Source organism: Carassius gibelio, chromosome B12, assembly GCF_023724105.1.
Source record: "Carassius gibelio isolate Cgi1373 ecotype wild population from Czech Republic chromosome B12, carGib1.2-hapl.c, whole genome shotgun sequence".
Classification (NCBI taxonomy): Eukaryota; Metazoa; Chordata; class Actinopteri; order Cypriniformes; family Cyprinidae; genus Carassius; species Carassius gibelio.
This window is the reverse complement of record NC_068407.1, coordinates 688,475-704,327: the sequence shown is the minus strand read 5'-3', so window position 1 is coordinate 704,327 and position 15,853 is coordinate 688,475. Positions and strand designations below refer to the sequence as shown.

Here is a 15,853-nt window from a genome sequence, read left to right as displayed (position 1 = left end):
AACCTAAGATCAGAAAATATCACTACTATTATTAATTATATTTACATTGATGCATTATTAATATTATTATTATTATTAATCATAAAAAATATACGATTATACATATATAAAATATATATAAAATGATACAAATTATTATTATATGATACATGAAAATATTATGTATATTATATTATATTATATTATATTATATTATATTATATTATATTATATTATATTATATTATATTATATTATATGTGTTAATAATTTTTTCTCCGATCTCAGGACAGAATGAATTTTAATTCTGTTCTTTCAGGTCTGCTTTCACGGTCTTCAGCGGTTTCTGTTCTGCACACACAGCAGGTGAGTGTCATCAGCAGTTTCGTGTTGTGTTGATGCGTCTCTGACCTCTCGTCTGATGGTGAGCTCCAGGTTCTCCGAGCACGCCTGGCGTCCGAGATCGTGCAGGTTCTCATGAAGGTTCTCCTTCCTCCTGGGAGTGTAGGGAAGAAAGTCTCCGTCCGAACGCAGGAACACCACGGGCTCCTCACGCAGACAGAAGAAAATCACCTCCTTTTGAGAGCAAACGCATGTAAATCAGCCGAATCACACTGGACTCACAGTCAGTCATCATCACGGTCATTCCAGCTCATTTACTGAAAGCACTAAAACACATTTAGCTGAATCAACAGCATTATCTGCACAGGGCTTTCTCCAGAGCACTGACCTGATGGCCTTCGCCCTGCAGTCTCTGGAGGACCTGTTTGAAGCCACCCAGGCTGGGCTGGCCCATGCCGTACAGCGGGAAGCTGCCTTTGCTCCGGCGGAAGTTGGGCGCTCCGTACGAGCCGCTGGTGTTGAGGACGTCTGCTTTACTGAACACGTCCTGCACCATGAAGAAGGATCCCTGAAGAGAGCGTGATCGATCGGGTCAGCAGTCATCTCCACCAGCGCTTTAACACTTAGAAAACTCTTGTTAAACACAGTTAATGCTGCTTTTCCTTCCCACTCAACTGGTGTTTATGGAAGCCTATTTCTGACACCGAATAAAAAATAAAAAAAATCTCACAATTCTGGCTTTTTTTCTCGCAATAGTTTATATCTCAGTCTTGAATTTTTTTTCCAGGAAATTGACCTTTTTTTTTTTTTTTTTTTTTTTTTTAAGCTTATATCAGTTTTTACTTTTTTCTCGCACTTGACTTTTTTGCATATTGTATATCTCAGGTTTAAACTTTTTCCTCGCAATTTTGACTTTTTTTGCTTATTTCTCAGTTTTTTCTTTTGCAATTTTGACTTGTTAACTTATATATCAGTTTTGACTTTTTTCATGCAATTCTGAATTTCTTTAGTTAATCTCTAATTTTTGACTGTTCTGGCTTTCTTTACTTTTCCTCACAATTTTGTCTTTTTCACAAATGCAAATTTATATGTCACAATTCAGATTTCTTTTAATATCTCAGTTTGTCAGTTTTTTCTTTCTCTACCAATTGTTACTTTTGTTGTTTTTTTTGTTGTTTTGTTGATTTTTTTATATACCTCACAATACTAACTTTTCTCAGAATTATGAGATATAAACTCACAACTGTGAAAAATGCCAGTATTGTGATATGACAAGTTGCAATTAACTTTTTAATTTTTTATTCAGTGCCAGAAACGAGCTTTCAGAGTTTGCCAAAACTAATTTTTAAAGCATTTAAGCTGGTCGTTTATAACATTATTCATTATTCACACAAACATGATTAAAGTGTGTCCACACAGAGCAGTCCTCAAACTAAAAATGATTCATTTCTATGGAAACGTTCATAATGGCTAAATGATTTGATTTGTTGTTGATCCCAGTAAAATCACTAAATTAACACCAATAAATGTATGCGTTTGATAGATACTTTTATCCAAAGCAGTTTCCTTTGAATTCAAGCTAGACATTTTTTTCTGTAGGAATCAAATCCACACAGCAGATAAAATCACATATCAAACAGAACCGAGGCAGTTTATTATTTATTTTTTATTTCATTTGCCTATAAATATCTAAATGTATACACTGTGGTGGCATTTGTTATACTGCTTTAAAAAAAACATAAAATTAAATGTATTAAAGTCAGTGTTTTTTAAGTATTTTTTGTTTTTATCTATGATTTTAATTAGTTTTGTTTAATTATCTGCATTTAAATTTTATTTTTTGATTGAAGTTTTAGCACTGAATTTTTTTTTATTAAATCTAAACCATAATGTACAAAAAAAAAATAGCTATCACTCTAAAAATTTTCATATTTATTACAAATATATATTTATAGAAAGAGAGCGATTTTTTTTTTTTTTTTTTTTCAATAAATTTTTTTTAGGACTATTTAATGTAACAATTTTTTTTTTTTAACTCAAAGTCACAAACAAATTTTTGAAATTTAAATAAAATAAAATAGTACATCATTAATACTAAAGTAGCACAGAGGACGCCACAAAAGGCGAGAGAAAGAAGCTTTCATAATTGAGTTCAATAAAGATTTTTACAGTTGCAAAATGTTAATTATGAAAATTGTGACGTGCCATTCAAGTAGCATTAACTCCAGCTTTTATAAAACGAGCTGCTAAACGCCTAAATATTACTTCATGATGTAAAAAACCTGAGCATCAACAGCAGAAGATCATCAAGAAACACAATGTTCTGGAAAGGAGTGTTTGACAAGCGTGTTATCTGTTGATTTGCAGCGAAACTCATCAACGGCTCGTCAGCAAACAGAAACTAACGAGCAAACACAGAGACCAGGAGCTTCAAAGCCTTCAGATAAAGGTGCAAACGTCCTGCGAGCGCCGAGCAGCGGGGAAGTGATTAATGAAGACAGAGACGTGTTCGGACACTTTTACCAGCTTCGGCTCGCTCCAAACATTTAGACACAAATCCACTGCGAGAAACATTACTATACTGGCACCAAAGCAGAATGATTATCATCTTCATGTTGCATGGTATTTACTGCATAAATAAACCCAGCACGCACGATGCTGTAGTTTGCAAAAACAAAAATTTGATATGACATTAGGAAATTTACTAATTACTATGGTACTGTATGTACTGCACTTTTGGTAAAAAATAATAATAATAATGCCACAAAAAACAATAAAATAAATAATAAAATAAAACACCCTATTAATGTATTGTTATTACTGATTATTTTGTTATTTAATTTTATTTAATTTGACTACAAACATCTTTTTTTTTTTGTCATACATTTTTCGACTTATTAAATTAATAATAATAAAACAAAAAGCTAATTCAATGAAAATGTATTACTTTTCCATTACATTTTTATTTGTATATTTTTCGGTTTCATTTTCCTTTTCGGTTTCATTTCATTTATTTGTTGAAGTTTTAGTACTTTTACTTCGTGGTTTGTCATTTTATTCGGTTTTTATAATATGAATATATTAGGGCTGTCAGTTTAATGCACTAATTTATTATGAAAAAATAATGCAATTCAAATATTGTAAGGGTTAACGCACTAACCCCGCCCCCAAACCTGTACATCATCATATATCTCATATAATTAACTGTTGAAAAAATATGATGCATGGGCAACAACTCCATAAATGCAGTTATACCCTAAAAAAAAACAAGATATTGGTGCAAAAAGCCCTGTATGAGTTTTTGTCTCATATTTATATCATGTGATAAGAGATATCACACCAGAGGAGAGCAGTAATACAACAATACTGTATTTGTAGTATCACGTTTAAATGTGATTTTACACAAATCAATTTTTTTTCTAAAAAAAAAATAAATGTTTACATTTTAGTATTTTTTGTCATTTTTATTATTCTTTTTTAAATATGCCTATATTTTTTATTCAATTTTATTTCAGATTTCTCACCTGGACCAGATGGTGCTCAGGCATGTTGTCCGAGATCCTCCCAACTTTATAGTTCGTACGGACAACATCGTCGTGGATCTGAAACTCCTGTCTGCAGTTATACCTGCACACACACACACACACACACACACACAATCAGGAGAACGATCGGTGACTGCAGGCGTCTCAGGACAGAGCCGGACGTACGTGATGACCACAGGAGCCACTTTATTAGTGATGATGGACTTGGCCTTGTTGTTGTGGATGTTGAGCGTCTGGAAGGAGGCGGAGCTCGCCGACCGCCTGCTGTCCGTCATCCCGTTGCCGTGGAAACTCTCATGCAGCGTGGGCTGGGGAGCAGCGCTGGCAGTCGTACCCATAATCCTCCAGCAGCTGTCAATCAAACACACACACACACACACACACCATCAGAGTGCTGTCAAACGATGTCTCCATGTCTCCATACTCGGGAAGCACAACAAAACTCTGGTTCTCAGACTGAGAGCGGCCCATTCACAGGGAAAATAAAATCTCCCAGTGTCCTCGGCGGAAGACAGATGGGAATTCCTGCTTCCCGCATCAACAGCTATTGAAATACAGCGGTGAAGCTCAAGCGGAGACGGACCGCTCGCACAAAAGGGTCTCGGCGCAGACAGGAAGTGCTCAGCAGCTGCAGGAAGCATCTGCGGTCGAACAGGCTGATCAGAGGAAGGATGCAGAACGCTCCTCGTTCTTAAGAGATGTACATCTCAGATCAGACGCACATTTATAACTGTGAGAAGAGCTGGAGACTCGTGACCCAAACATACATCACACAGGTCTGCCCTGCGACACACAGCAGGGAGATGCAGGCTAAAACATCAAATAAAATAACAAATATAAACAATTAGATAGTAAAAAAGTACAAATAAAATGGAAATGGAAAGTAATGAAATAAAACAAACATAATAAATGTAAATAATAAAATTTTAAATATTTAAAAATTAAATAAAAAATGTAAAATAATTTAATGAAAGAAAATAAAATGAAGTAAAAAATAAATTATAAATAATAAGATAATAAAAAAAAGTTTTAAAAAATGAAAATTCTAATGAATGCAATGAAATAAACCTAATAAAATAAATAAGAAAATGAAAATAAAAAATATTTTAAATGGTAAAAACAAAATATAAAATGAAACTGAAAATAAAAGTAACAAAATAAAAAATAAATGATAAACAATTACATAATATAAAAGTAAAATTTGAAATTGTAAAGAATGTAATGAACTAATAACCTAAATAAAATACACAAAATGTAAGTAATAAAATTAAAAATAAATAAAAAAATAAGATAAAAATAATTCAATGAAACTGAAAATAAAAATAATTAAATAAAAAATAATTTTAATTAGATGATAAAGTAAAAAAATGGAAATCGTAATGAATGTAATTAAATAAAACAAACAACATTAAAAATTTTAAAGAATATTAAAAAAGGTACAAAATTGAAAATAAAATAAAACAGACAATAAGAGTAATGAAAAAAAATGTATTATAAACAAATAGATAATAAAAAAAATCGAAAAAACTAAGAAAGAAATTAAATACAAAATATATTTAAAAATAAGAAAAATAATAATAAAATGAAACAGAAAATAAAAGTACTGAAATAATAATAATAATAATAATAATAATAACAACAACAATAAAATAAAAGAATAAATTGTAAAAAAAATAAGCTTCATTTTAAAATAAAAAGTAACAGACTATCAAACACCACAGTATTCCCACCGAATATAAAAGAGTCATTAGTCTCAGTTTGTAACCACAAGCCAGTTTTAGGAGACACACCTCTCAAACAGAGCTGCGCCCATCTTCAGGAAGTGTGAGCAGATTTCACAATATAACACAATCTCTTCACAATCCATCAAGGACATTATTATTATTTATGTCTCTAGTGAATGTGTCCTTCACAAACCTCGACTGAAAGAGGACGCTTCTCAGAATCACATCTGCAGTTTTCATTCACAAATATCTCAAGTGCGAACACAAACGGGGTTTGATCAGGTTTAAAACCCTAAACTGCATCTTTAACCAGAGTTCAGAGTGGATTTAAACGTTTAAGAGAAACGACCACCACCACAGATCCTTGTGAAGAAGCATGTCTTTCATAAAGATGATGTTTTGACAATATTAGTGCTCATTCACTTCCACTGTACAGACAAAAACACATCTGACTAAAATAATAAAGTAAAAAATTTCATTTCTCAAAGTATCTTATGTGTTCCACAGAAAGTCATAAAATAGATTTTAAAAAAATATTTATAAAATTGTATAAAAATTAAAAAAAAAAAAATTCTAAGTTAAATATTTATAATTTTTATTAATAGCTTGAATTGGTTTTTATTTTTAGGACATTTTTGTCATTATTATTAGCTTTTGTTTTCTAATATGTCTATGAATATTTTTTTATAAAATAAAATGAAATAAAAAAAATAATAATAAAATAAAATAAATTATAAAAAAATAAGCTTAATTTTAAAATAAAAGGTTTTATTTTAGTGCTTAGTTATTTAAGGATTATGTAAAAAAATTAAAAGAAAAGGTTGCCTTGAGAGTTGAATTAAAATACATTTTAACATTTATGTTTTCATAGTTTTAATTTATCAGTTAATTATAATAGAATGATATGACGGAGAGTGAATTGTGCAAGAACTTTCATTTTCGTGGTAAAAATCCCTTTAAGAGAGTGAAAATGCCCCGTTAAGTGCACTTCACAGTGTGGAAATCAGAGCACATGTGTAATCTGTGGTGCATGTGTAATAGACAGAAGGGTCAGAGTTACACAAACATGACAAAACACCTAAAAATCCCTTCAGCGGGGAAGTGCCTTCAGAAACATGAGGGTGTTGCGTGTGTTTAGTCCTAATGCATGGATCCAGTGATGCTCACATTAATGATTCACCGGGGTTTTACACTATGAACAGTCATTGTGTTGATAATTTGACATCCATCAGCAGTGAAGCTCAGCACAACTTCACGACTTCACGACTTCCCTTATGAGTAAAAACAACTGCCCGGAAAAACTGACTTCCTCACACTACTTCCTGTTGCAACACCGCGGAGATGTGCATGTTACTTCACCATGGCACTGAACCATTTACAGAGTCACACACCGTAATATTTACAATTCAACTGAGGTTCCTGTGAACTAATAACCTCCAGGTTAAAAAAAAAATGTTTTTAGATTTTTTTGCATAAAACGTAAAATTAAAATCACACCACCTTAAATCACACACTTGATATAATTCTAAAACATGCCATTACAAACAAAACAGCTATAAAAATAATTGCAAATGTTAGTAAACAAGTTAGTAAATTTCTATATTTTGTTAAAAAATAAAATAAAAATAAATAAATATATATATATATATATATATATATATATATATATATATATATATATATATATATATATATATATTAAATACACTAAAATATGACATTAAACTTAAACAAAAACAATTGCATTATATAGTTATAATATTATAATATAATAGTTATTAAACAATTTAAATACTTATCAAAACAATATATATATATATATATATATATATATATATATATATATATATATATATATATATATATATATATATATATATATATATATATATATATATATTATGCACAAAAAAATAAAAACAAACAAATAAATTAATAAATACTAAAACAACTATAAAAAGTCAAAAGTTAGTAAAATGTATTTTAATATTTTAGTAAAAATAAATGCATTTGAACACAACACACAAATAAACAAGTAAATAACTAAAATAATGCTAAAACATGGCAATAATCAAACTACCAAAAAGTGAAAATTTTGTAAATATATTTTATAACTATTTTATAAATATATAAAAATAAATAAATTTGAACACACACATACTTCCCCAAAAATATGGCATTAATAATAAAGCAAAACCACTATAAAATTATTTGCAGACATTAGTAATTAAATTTTGATATTTTAGTTACACACGATACATGTGAAGACATTAAAATAAAATACTACTTGAAAACAGAAACCATTGCATCATCACTTTGTGCTAGAAACATGGTACTTTTGTCAGCAAGAGTTTCAAAAACCCACAGTGCATGCAACAATCAGAAGAAGGGGATAAAAGCATGACTGCAAACTAAATATCAGCTCTTGAACTGAACGCAAATACACTGTAGGTTTTCCCAGAATGCACCAGGAAAAACTGCATCACACGCAGGCATTTACAGATCAGAAATAGCACATAATTACAGTTATTCTGAACGGCTCTGAGAAGCACAGCCCAATATGAAAACACATGAACACAGCTGTCTTACTGTGTGTTAAACTGTTAGACAGAGGTTCGTTCTGCATCCACCGATGAACGTCAAACAGCTTTGAGCGACACGAAGGAGTGTGAATGTGTGTGTTGTGGGTTAGTGAAGAGCAGTGTGACCCACAGACATCACATCTCTCACTGAAAACACTCGCTCCAATCAAACCACAGCACTGAGAAAGACATCAGCGAAACTGCATTCAGCATTTCAGAAACCATCCTCTAGACTCAAATCATGTGCTTTACGACCCGAGCCTCAAACAGCGGCTCGATGAGGATAATCCATCTCTGCTTTTATTCAATTATACAAATATACATTATAAACGCAAAGACAGGACAGGACAACACTTTGATCTGGAACAGGCAATATCTGCTATATCAGCTGATGCATTTAAATTTAATATGTAAATTTAATTAAATTTTTGCATTTAATTTAAATTGTGTTTGCATTTTAATATTCAAATGCAAATACAACTATAAAAATAAACTTACGTAAATAAGTTTATATAGTAAGAAAATAAGTTATTAAAATATAATTCAATATTGTATTAAAGAAATATAATGAACATATATAAACACATTATAATATATAGATTTAATTTACAGATTTCAAAATTAATTTATACAAATTTCATAAATAATGATATAAGTATATTTTTGGACATTTTATTAAAATAAATATATTTTATGCACACACACAGACATGTACATAAAGACTAACATGAAAATATTTAAATTTATATTACATTATATTATATATAAATGGATTTAATATATAAACAACACATTTTTCTTAAATGCATGCATATGTGTGTATTTATATATAATAAATATACACAATGCACACATATATTACGTAAACAAAAACTTTGAAGTTTAATAAATAAATAAATAAATGAAGATAATATACATTTTAAAAGTTAGTAAGTATATTTAGATATTTTATTTATAATTAATATTAGATTTATTTAAAAATAAATGTGTGTTATCCATATAAATATACACATAAAATATTATCATAACAAATCAGTGTGGTGTAACCGACAGGAACTCATTTTTGTTATGTGTCAAGAAAACCATAAAACAGGAAATGACATCACAGAGAGGTCGTCGACTGGTAACACCCTGTGATATTCCTCAATTTCATGAGGTTTGTATTAAAAAATACCCTGAAAAGTGTCTTCAAAAAGACATAAACACAAATTTTATTCTATTTGTTACTTTGACACGTTTAAGTTTCTTTTGAAGCGTATGAAGTTGGTTTTTGTCAGAATTAGACGTTTCTTCAGTCTGTACACAAAACAGACAAGAAACACAGAATACAGAAATATTTCAGAAACAAACTCAATCATTCAAAGCCAAGATGTTCATAAAACTCCCCGAGATGATAATTAAACACCGCGCAGACTGTGCTCAAACAACATGAATCACTAAAACAAGCAAATCTGCACAAAACACACACACACACACACATGCTGGAACTGACCGTACCTGAGGACACACACACCGCAGCAGCATCAAATCCACAGACGTCTGAGCAGAGCGACAGCACAGTGTGTGTGTGTGTGTGTGTGTGTGTGTGTGTGTGTGTCAGCCTCTGATTAGCAGTCTAACACAGCGAGAGTGATCTTCAGTCCGAGCGTCAGACACAAACACACGCTCAAGAAGAGCGGCGTGATAAATCCATGTGTGTGTGGAGGATGTGTGGGTGGGTCTTACAACACACACACACACACATTACCACATGAATTAAAAGCTCTCCACAGAGTGAGTGTGTGACTGCCTCCCCTACAAACACACACACACACACACACACAGACACACAGACACACAACACACAGACACACACACACACAGAGACACACACAGACACACACGCACACAGACACACACACACACACACACACACACACAGACTCACACACAGACACAGACACACACACACAGACTCACACACAGACACAGACACACACACACACAGACAAGAGCACGAGCTCCTAACAGCATGTGTGTTTACATCACGTAATTCGCCGCAGCTCTCGTAAGTTAGCACATCACACTAATCACTTCATTCGTAAGCAATTAAGACACTCCGTCTTCGTCAACACACACACACACACACACACAGCTGAGCAAACACAGTAAACCTCAGCACAGGTTTCAGGGAAGACACACACACACTCACACACTCATCCCAGGACAGGACAGAGAGTAAATACTGTAAAGTCAATGTACTTCAACATCCATTCAAATCATCTAAAATACAAAATAACTACTGAAAGAAATCTAAATGTTAGCAAGTATATTATTATAGATAGATATATAGATATTTCATATTTCTATTTAATATATTACAGCCTTCCCCATAAAATAACGCTTTTCTTTAAGTCAGGAAGCATTTTTTTCGTCAACCGTGGATTTTTGTAATTTCCAGATTTTGTTGTGAATGTTGTCTCTAAACTACAGCGGAGTAAACTGACATTAATCTTGCTCCATATGGAATTGGTGCTTGGAAATTAGTGAATTTATTCAATATTTCAGCTAATTTATTAACATTTTCAGCTATGCAGAAGAGCGTAGTTCTTTCAGAAGCATTTCATCCAATCATTATCATGAGAGTTAAGCAGATCTTGTGAAAGCGATCGGACTGTGTCCAGTTCCTCTGAATCACAGGCTTCTCAAGGACACTCTTCAGAAAACACTTCTGATGGAGAGAAAACAGCACAAACTCTCCGAGAGAGACACACAGCGCAGGACCATCTCCATCTCAAACACACATGAACAGAGAACACACACAGAACACACACATCAGTCTGAGCTGAGGCTAGTGTGGGTCTCAAATCATTTAACGTCATTGTGACTTTCACATACCACTTTTGTACTTTGAAATCTAAATGTATAAATATATGGAATATTTATTATTTAGAAATCATATACTAAACATATATATATATATATATATATATATATTAAACATATTTATTTGTGTGTATATATATATATATATATATATATATAAAATAAATACATATTTTACATATAAAATATATTCAAAATATAGAAATACAAATATAATTTAAAATACAAAATTGTAAATACCTATTTAAAAATATATCATATATATTTAAAATTATATTAATAAAATTAATACATATTATAAAAAATATTTTAAATTCAAAAACTATACACACATTATATTTAATGTATATAAAAAATATTTGTATCTTTTTTTCACATATTTATACATTTTATAGGCCTATATGTGACCCTGGAGCACAAAACCAGTCATAAAGATATATTGGTTTTTTATTTAGATTTCTGCATCATCTGGAGCTGAATAAATGATCTCTCCAGTGATGTGTGGTTTGTTCGGAGGACAATATTTGTCTGAGATACAACTATTAGAAAATCTGGAATCTGAGGGAGCAAAAACAGCTAAATATTGAGAAAATCATCTTTAAAGTTGTTCAGATGAAGTTCTTAGCAATGCATATTACTAATCATACATTAGGTTTTTATATATTTACTAAATATCTTCATGATCTTTACTTAATATCCTAATGATTTTCTGCATAACAGAGAAGTATAATTGTGACTCATACAGTGTATTGTTGTCTATTTCTACAGACACATGTATAGTTGGATGTGAGCTGATGTTGATGTGAGAACAAACCCATCCACACCTGTGTCTTCCTCCGTCAGTCTAACGGTGTGATGAACTTGAAGAGATGAATGCGAGACCAAAGCCAGAAATCATGCATCTCTCTCTTTTTTCCTGAGGCTCTGTGAGATTTTGCCCTTGTGGTACTCTACAGTTTAACATGAAGAGAAATCAGTTTGAAGCTTCTGGATTTAATGAGAGAAAGGAGGCAAAGCAGACGAGGAAGCAGCAGAAGATCGAGCGACGTGATGATGCTCTGAAGCAGTGAACAACATTTCAGCTTCCTGTGAAACTTCCTCCCAGGGCTGTGAGAAACCAAACCGTTTCCTGCTGACTCTCTCATCAATGCACTTTTGTGTTTAAACATCCGTTTCCGAGCGGACTGACGCTTCACACCTGAGTGTGTCCACGGGAAGAACACTTTCCTGTCAGGATTTGCCCTCAATGATCAACCTCGCTCATTTAGACATTATATTCACTGCAAAAGAAGGGTATGCAGAATACAAAAAGATTCGTTCAAACGAATCGACTCACTGAATCAGATGCAGAGTTTAAACATTTTCATGCGTTTCTTGTAATTTATCCTCTACATATCACACACTTGTAATAGTGTGCTAGAATCTGATCAGATTTAATCATTTTCATGCAGTGTAGGGATATAATATAGACTTCATATGATATAAACTAAAAATAGAAATGCTGATTTCTATCCTGGTAGACATGAAATCATGGGCATTCAGCCAGACACACAGTGGGAAGAACACATCTACGCTGTCTTCACTAAATGACACAGCCGTACGATCACTGGACTGACCTCAAACAGATAAAAGCTGGACCATGTGACATCTAGTGGCTGAAATCATCTGTGCACATCAGGCATTCAGTGAGCAAACCACAAACACAAAATCAGCTTAAAACTAAATACACCACAACCCCAAACACACAGCACATTCACTGCATTCAATCACAGCGGCTGTATCTCAAATGATCTGCTTTTAAAGAAAGATGCACAAATAAATGATTTAAATCTTCATGCAACTGATTCATCCCAACCCATCCAAAAATAATCCCTAAACTCATTTATTCATGAAGTGATTTTTGTTTTGAATAATCCATGAATTATAAAATAACTGTTTTACAATCCATGTCCATACTGCCATAATCAAATGTCATTTCAAGGGGGGAAAATAATTTTGCATAATTCCCAGCTATTTACAATTAATATTTCTGTTTCTGTATAGACACACACTTAAAATCTCAATTACAAAAACATATTTAAAACACCACACTGTGAACCAGCGGGGCATGTTGTCACATTACAGTATATGGGGTAAGTTGTCACAATAGGAACTTGATGTTTATTGACATTGACTAAAGAATTAAAAATGTAAAATCTTATGTTTTTAAACTGTTTAACTGCTTATTCAGCTAAACTTAAAACAGCAAGACAATTATTAAACATAAAATAAAACAAAAAGCAGCTAAAATAGAAATGGCATCCCATTGTGAGGTTTATAGTTTGTCGACTCGTAAGGAGGAATCTTGTTTAATTTAGAGGACAGGATTCACAACCCAAAAATATACATCTTAAGACAGTTTAACACTAAACATCATCTTGTGACAACTTGCCCCAGCCTCAAACCTTCACATTTCTTAAAGTGACAGTCTTGTGAACTTCAAAAGCAGATCAAACACCATCTTTCACTTTAAATGCACTATATTGATAGCTATGTCAAAGTTTCTTGCAAGACTCTTTCCAACCAGAGGCAAAATGAGTTGACACTGTTTTTAATTGGCCTCATTTCTATAACGATCTCTACAAATGACCCCTTTATCGGACTTTATCTCAATCCCTAACGCAAACTGCTCTAATCTCGCACTGACAGGGTCAAACAGACGGATTATTCACAGTTCTGATGGAGAACCGAAACGAACTTCATCACCATTCATCTTCAGAAGCGTGAACATTAGCATCTCAATCCACTAATATCAAATCGCTTTCATGTGGATTGATCAGATTCTGGCATGTAGGTTTCATCCATATTCAATAATGAGAAGCAGGATAGATTACATCGTATTTAATGAGGAGTTTCTAATCGGAGATGTTAGGATGAAGCTCACCAAGTTTGTCAAGAACTTCCCAAAACTTTTTAAAAAATGAAAATATTTGGCATTTTTTCAATGCATCTCCTGACAATTAAGGAAACGTTTCGTGTTTTATTGTTGGAGTGAAATATGACGTTTGTAGTGAGATTTATTCTATTTATGTGATTAGTTTACATGAGAGATGTAGGCTACCTGTTTAAGATCCAGAAGCTCAGCTCAGGGTGTGAAAAACTTCACAAGTTCCTCAAATATCACAATGATGGCCGTGAATGTCTACGTAATCGTTAGTTTAATCGAGTTCTCGTTTACTAAACTACAACAAAGTAACTCAGAGCGACACATTCGCAAATGATTCTCTTTTGATTGTTGCGAGGTCTAATTCGAAAACGAATCGTTCTTTTGAATCGGTTCTTTGAAATGACTCGGTCGAGTTCAAATAGTGGTTTTTGAAACCCTGATCAGTTAAACTAGATCAGTTGTTTGGAAGTGTAAACTTACAGAACTGGAACCGTTTACTACATTTTGATTCGTAAAACACCAAAAGATTCATTCGAGCGAATCGACTCACTGCTTCAGACCCATTTGAAACATTTCCCGAGCTTTTCTTGTAACGTATCTCCTCTGCATGAAACATGTGTGCGCTCTAAACTGATTTACACACCTCACACTCGATATAGTGTGTTATAATCTGACCAGAGTGAATCAGAGTCGTGTAATCTATCGCAGAATCAGTAACATACCGACACACTGACGCTCAGATTATATCCGCTCTGTTTCTAGCACACACTGCCTTTTATGCTTCTCTCTTTTCTCAACTGCAGCAATGCAGCTTCACCCGACATGCAGTCTACATCCATGCATGCATGTGAGGAGAAGCTCGATCACATAAGCAGTGCAGAAACTGAATCACTCACCATCTCCCGTGAAACCCTCCGCCTTCACAACAGAGCAAACACACTCCAGCAAATCTCTGAGAATCGAGAGAGAGAGAGAAGGCAGGCACTCGTGGTTTGGAAGACTGGCTCTTTGAGCATGCGTGTGCTCTCTCTCTCTCTGTGTGTGTGTGTGTGTGTGTGTGTGTGTGTGTGTCTGGTGCCAGGCGCTGAAAAGATCAACAGTCCAACCAGACATATAGAAATTGTGTGGTGCAAAGTGTATTTTAGCCTATCTAGTGATTCTAATCATTAATTTCCATTAAAAAGTCTATTTTTTCAGTGAAGGATAAATGCTTATATTTTTAAATATAAAAAGTCCAACCCTGTTTTTCATAGTTGCCTAATATACACTAATACACACACACATATCAATATATCAAAATTACAACAAAAAAATTGCAAATACATATATTATTGTAGAAAGTTGCACATACACACACATAAAGTTGCAAGTACATATTTTTTTTACTTTATTTGTGTGTGTGTGTGTGTGTGTGTGTGCAACTTTCTACAGTATTCTACTTAAATGAAGTCTATCAAGAACCATATTCAAAATAGCAAATAATTAAAAATTTATATAATCTAAAAACATATAGCCTACAATATTTAAGTCAATACAAAATAATATTGTATTATAAGCAGGCGATATAGATCAATAAATCCTTAAAACTATAACTTAAAATTCACTAAAATGTTACTCATCTTATACCTATTACAAATGTTATAAAAAGAACTTACAAAACAATATTTTTCTTAAACCTAAAAATTAAGCATATGCAAACTTGCTAAATAAATAAAAAAATCACACACACACACACACATCAGACAATAATATATTATGACTTAAAATTCATTAAAACATGTACTGTTCATTAACGTGAGCCAGCACTGAACCCAGACACATCTTCCACCTCCCAACAGGATGAGCAAATAATATTTGTCGATATATAAATGTTATGTTTAATGCAGGTCTA

The 15,853-nt window shown here is 32.6% G+C and overlaps 1 protein-coding gene across 3 annotated transcripts in view; it reads right to left on the bottom strand.

Moving 5' to 3' along the window:
• LOC127969166 (paladin-like) overlaps positions 1-15,012 on the bottom strand; it is a 35,117-nt gene extending 20,105 nt beyond the window's left edge. The window contains exons 1-5 of one of the 3 annotated variants that reach the window (XM_052570938.1): positions 14,859-15,012; positions 4,031-4,216; positions 3,845-3,947; positions 709-888; positions 390-554 (exon numbers count right to left, since the gene is read on the bottom strand). In XM_052570938.1, the coding sequence (XP_052426898.1) occupies positions 390-554; positions 709-888; positions 3,845-3,947; positions 4,031-4,203 (621 nt within the window). In that variant the 5' untranslated portion in view covers positions 4,204-4,216; positions 14,859-15,012. Of the gene's footprint in view, positions 1-389; positions 555-708; positions 889-3,844; positions 3,948-4,030; positions 4,217-9,668; positions 9,844-11,860; positions 12,042-14,858 lie in introns of those variants that run through there. The other 2 variants (XM_052570937.1, XM_052570936.1) reach the window with 2 other exon arrangements.
• Positions 15,013-15,853: the final 841 nt, after the last annotated feature.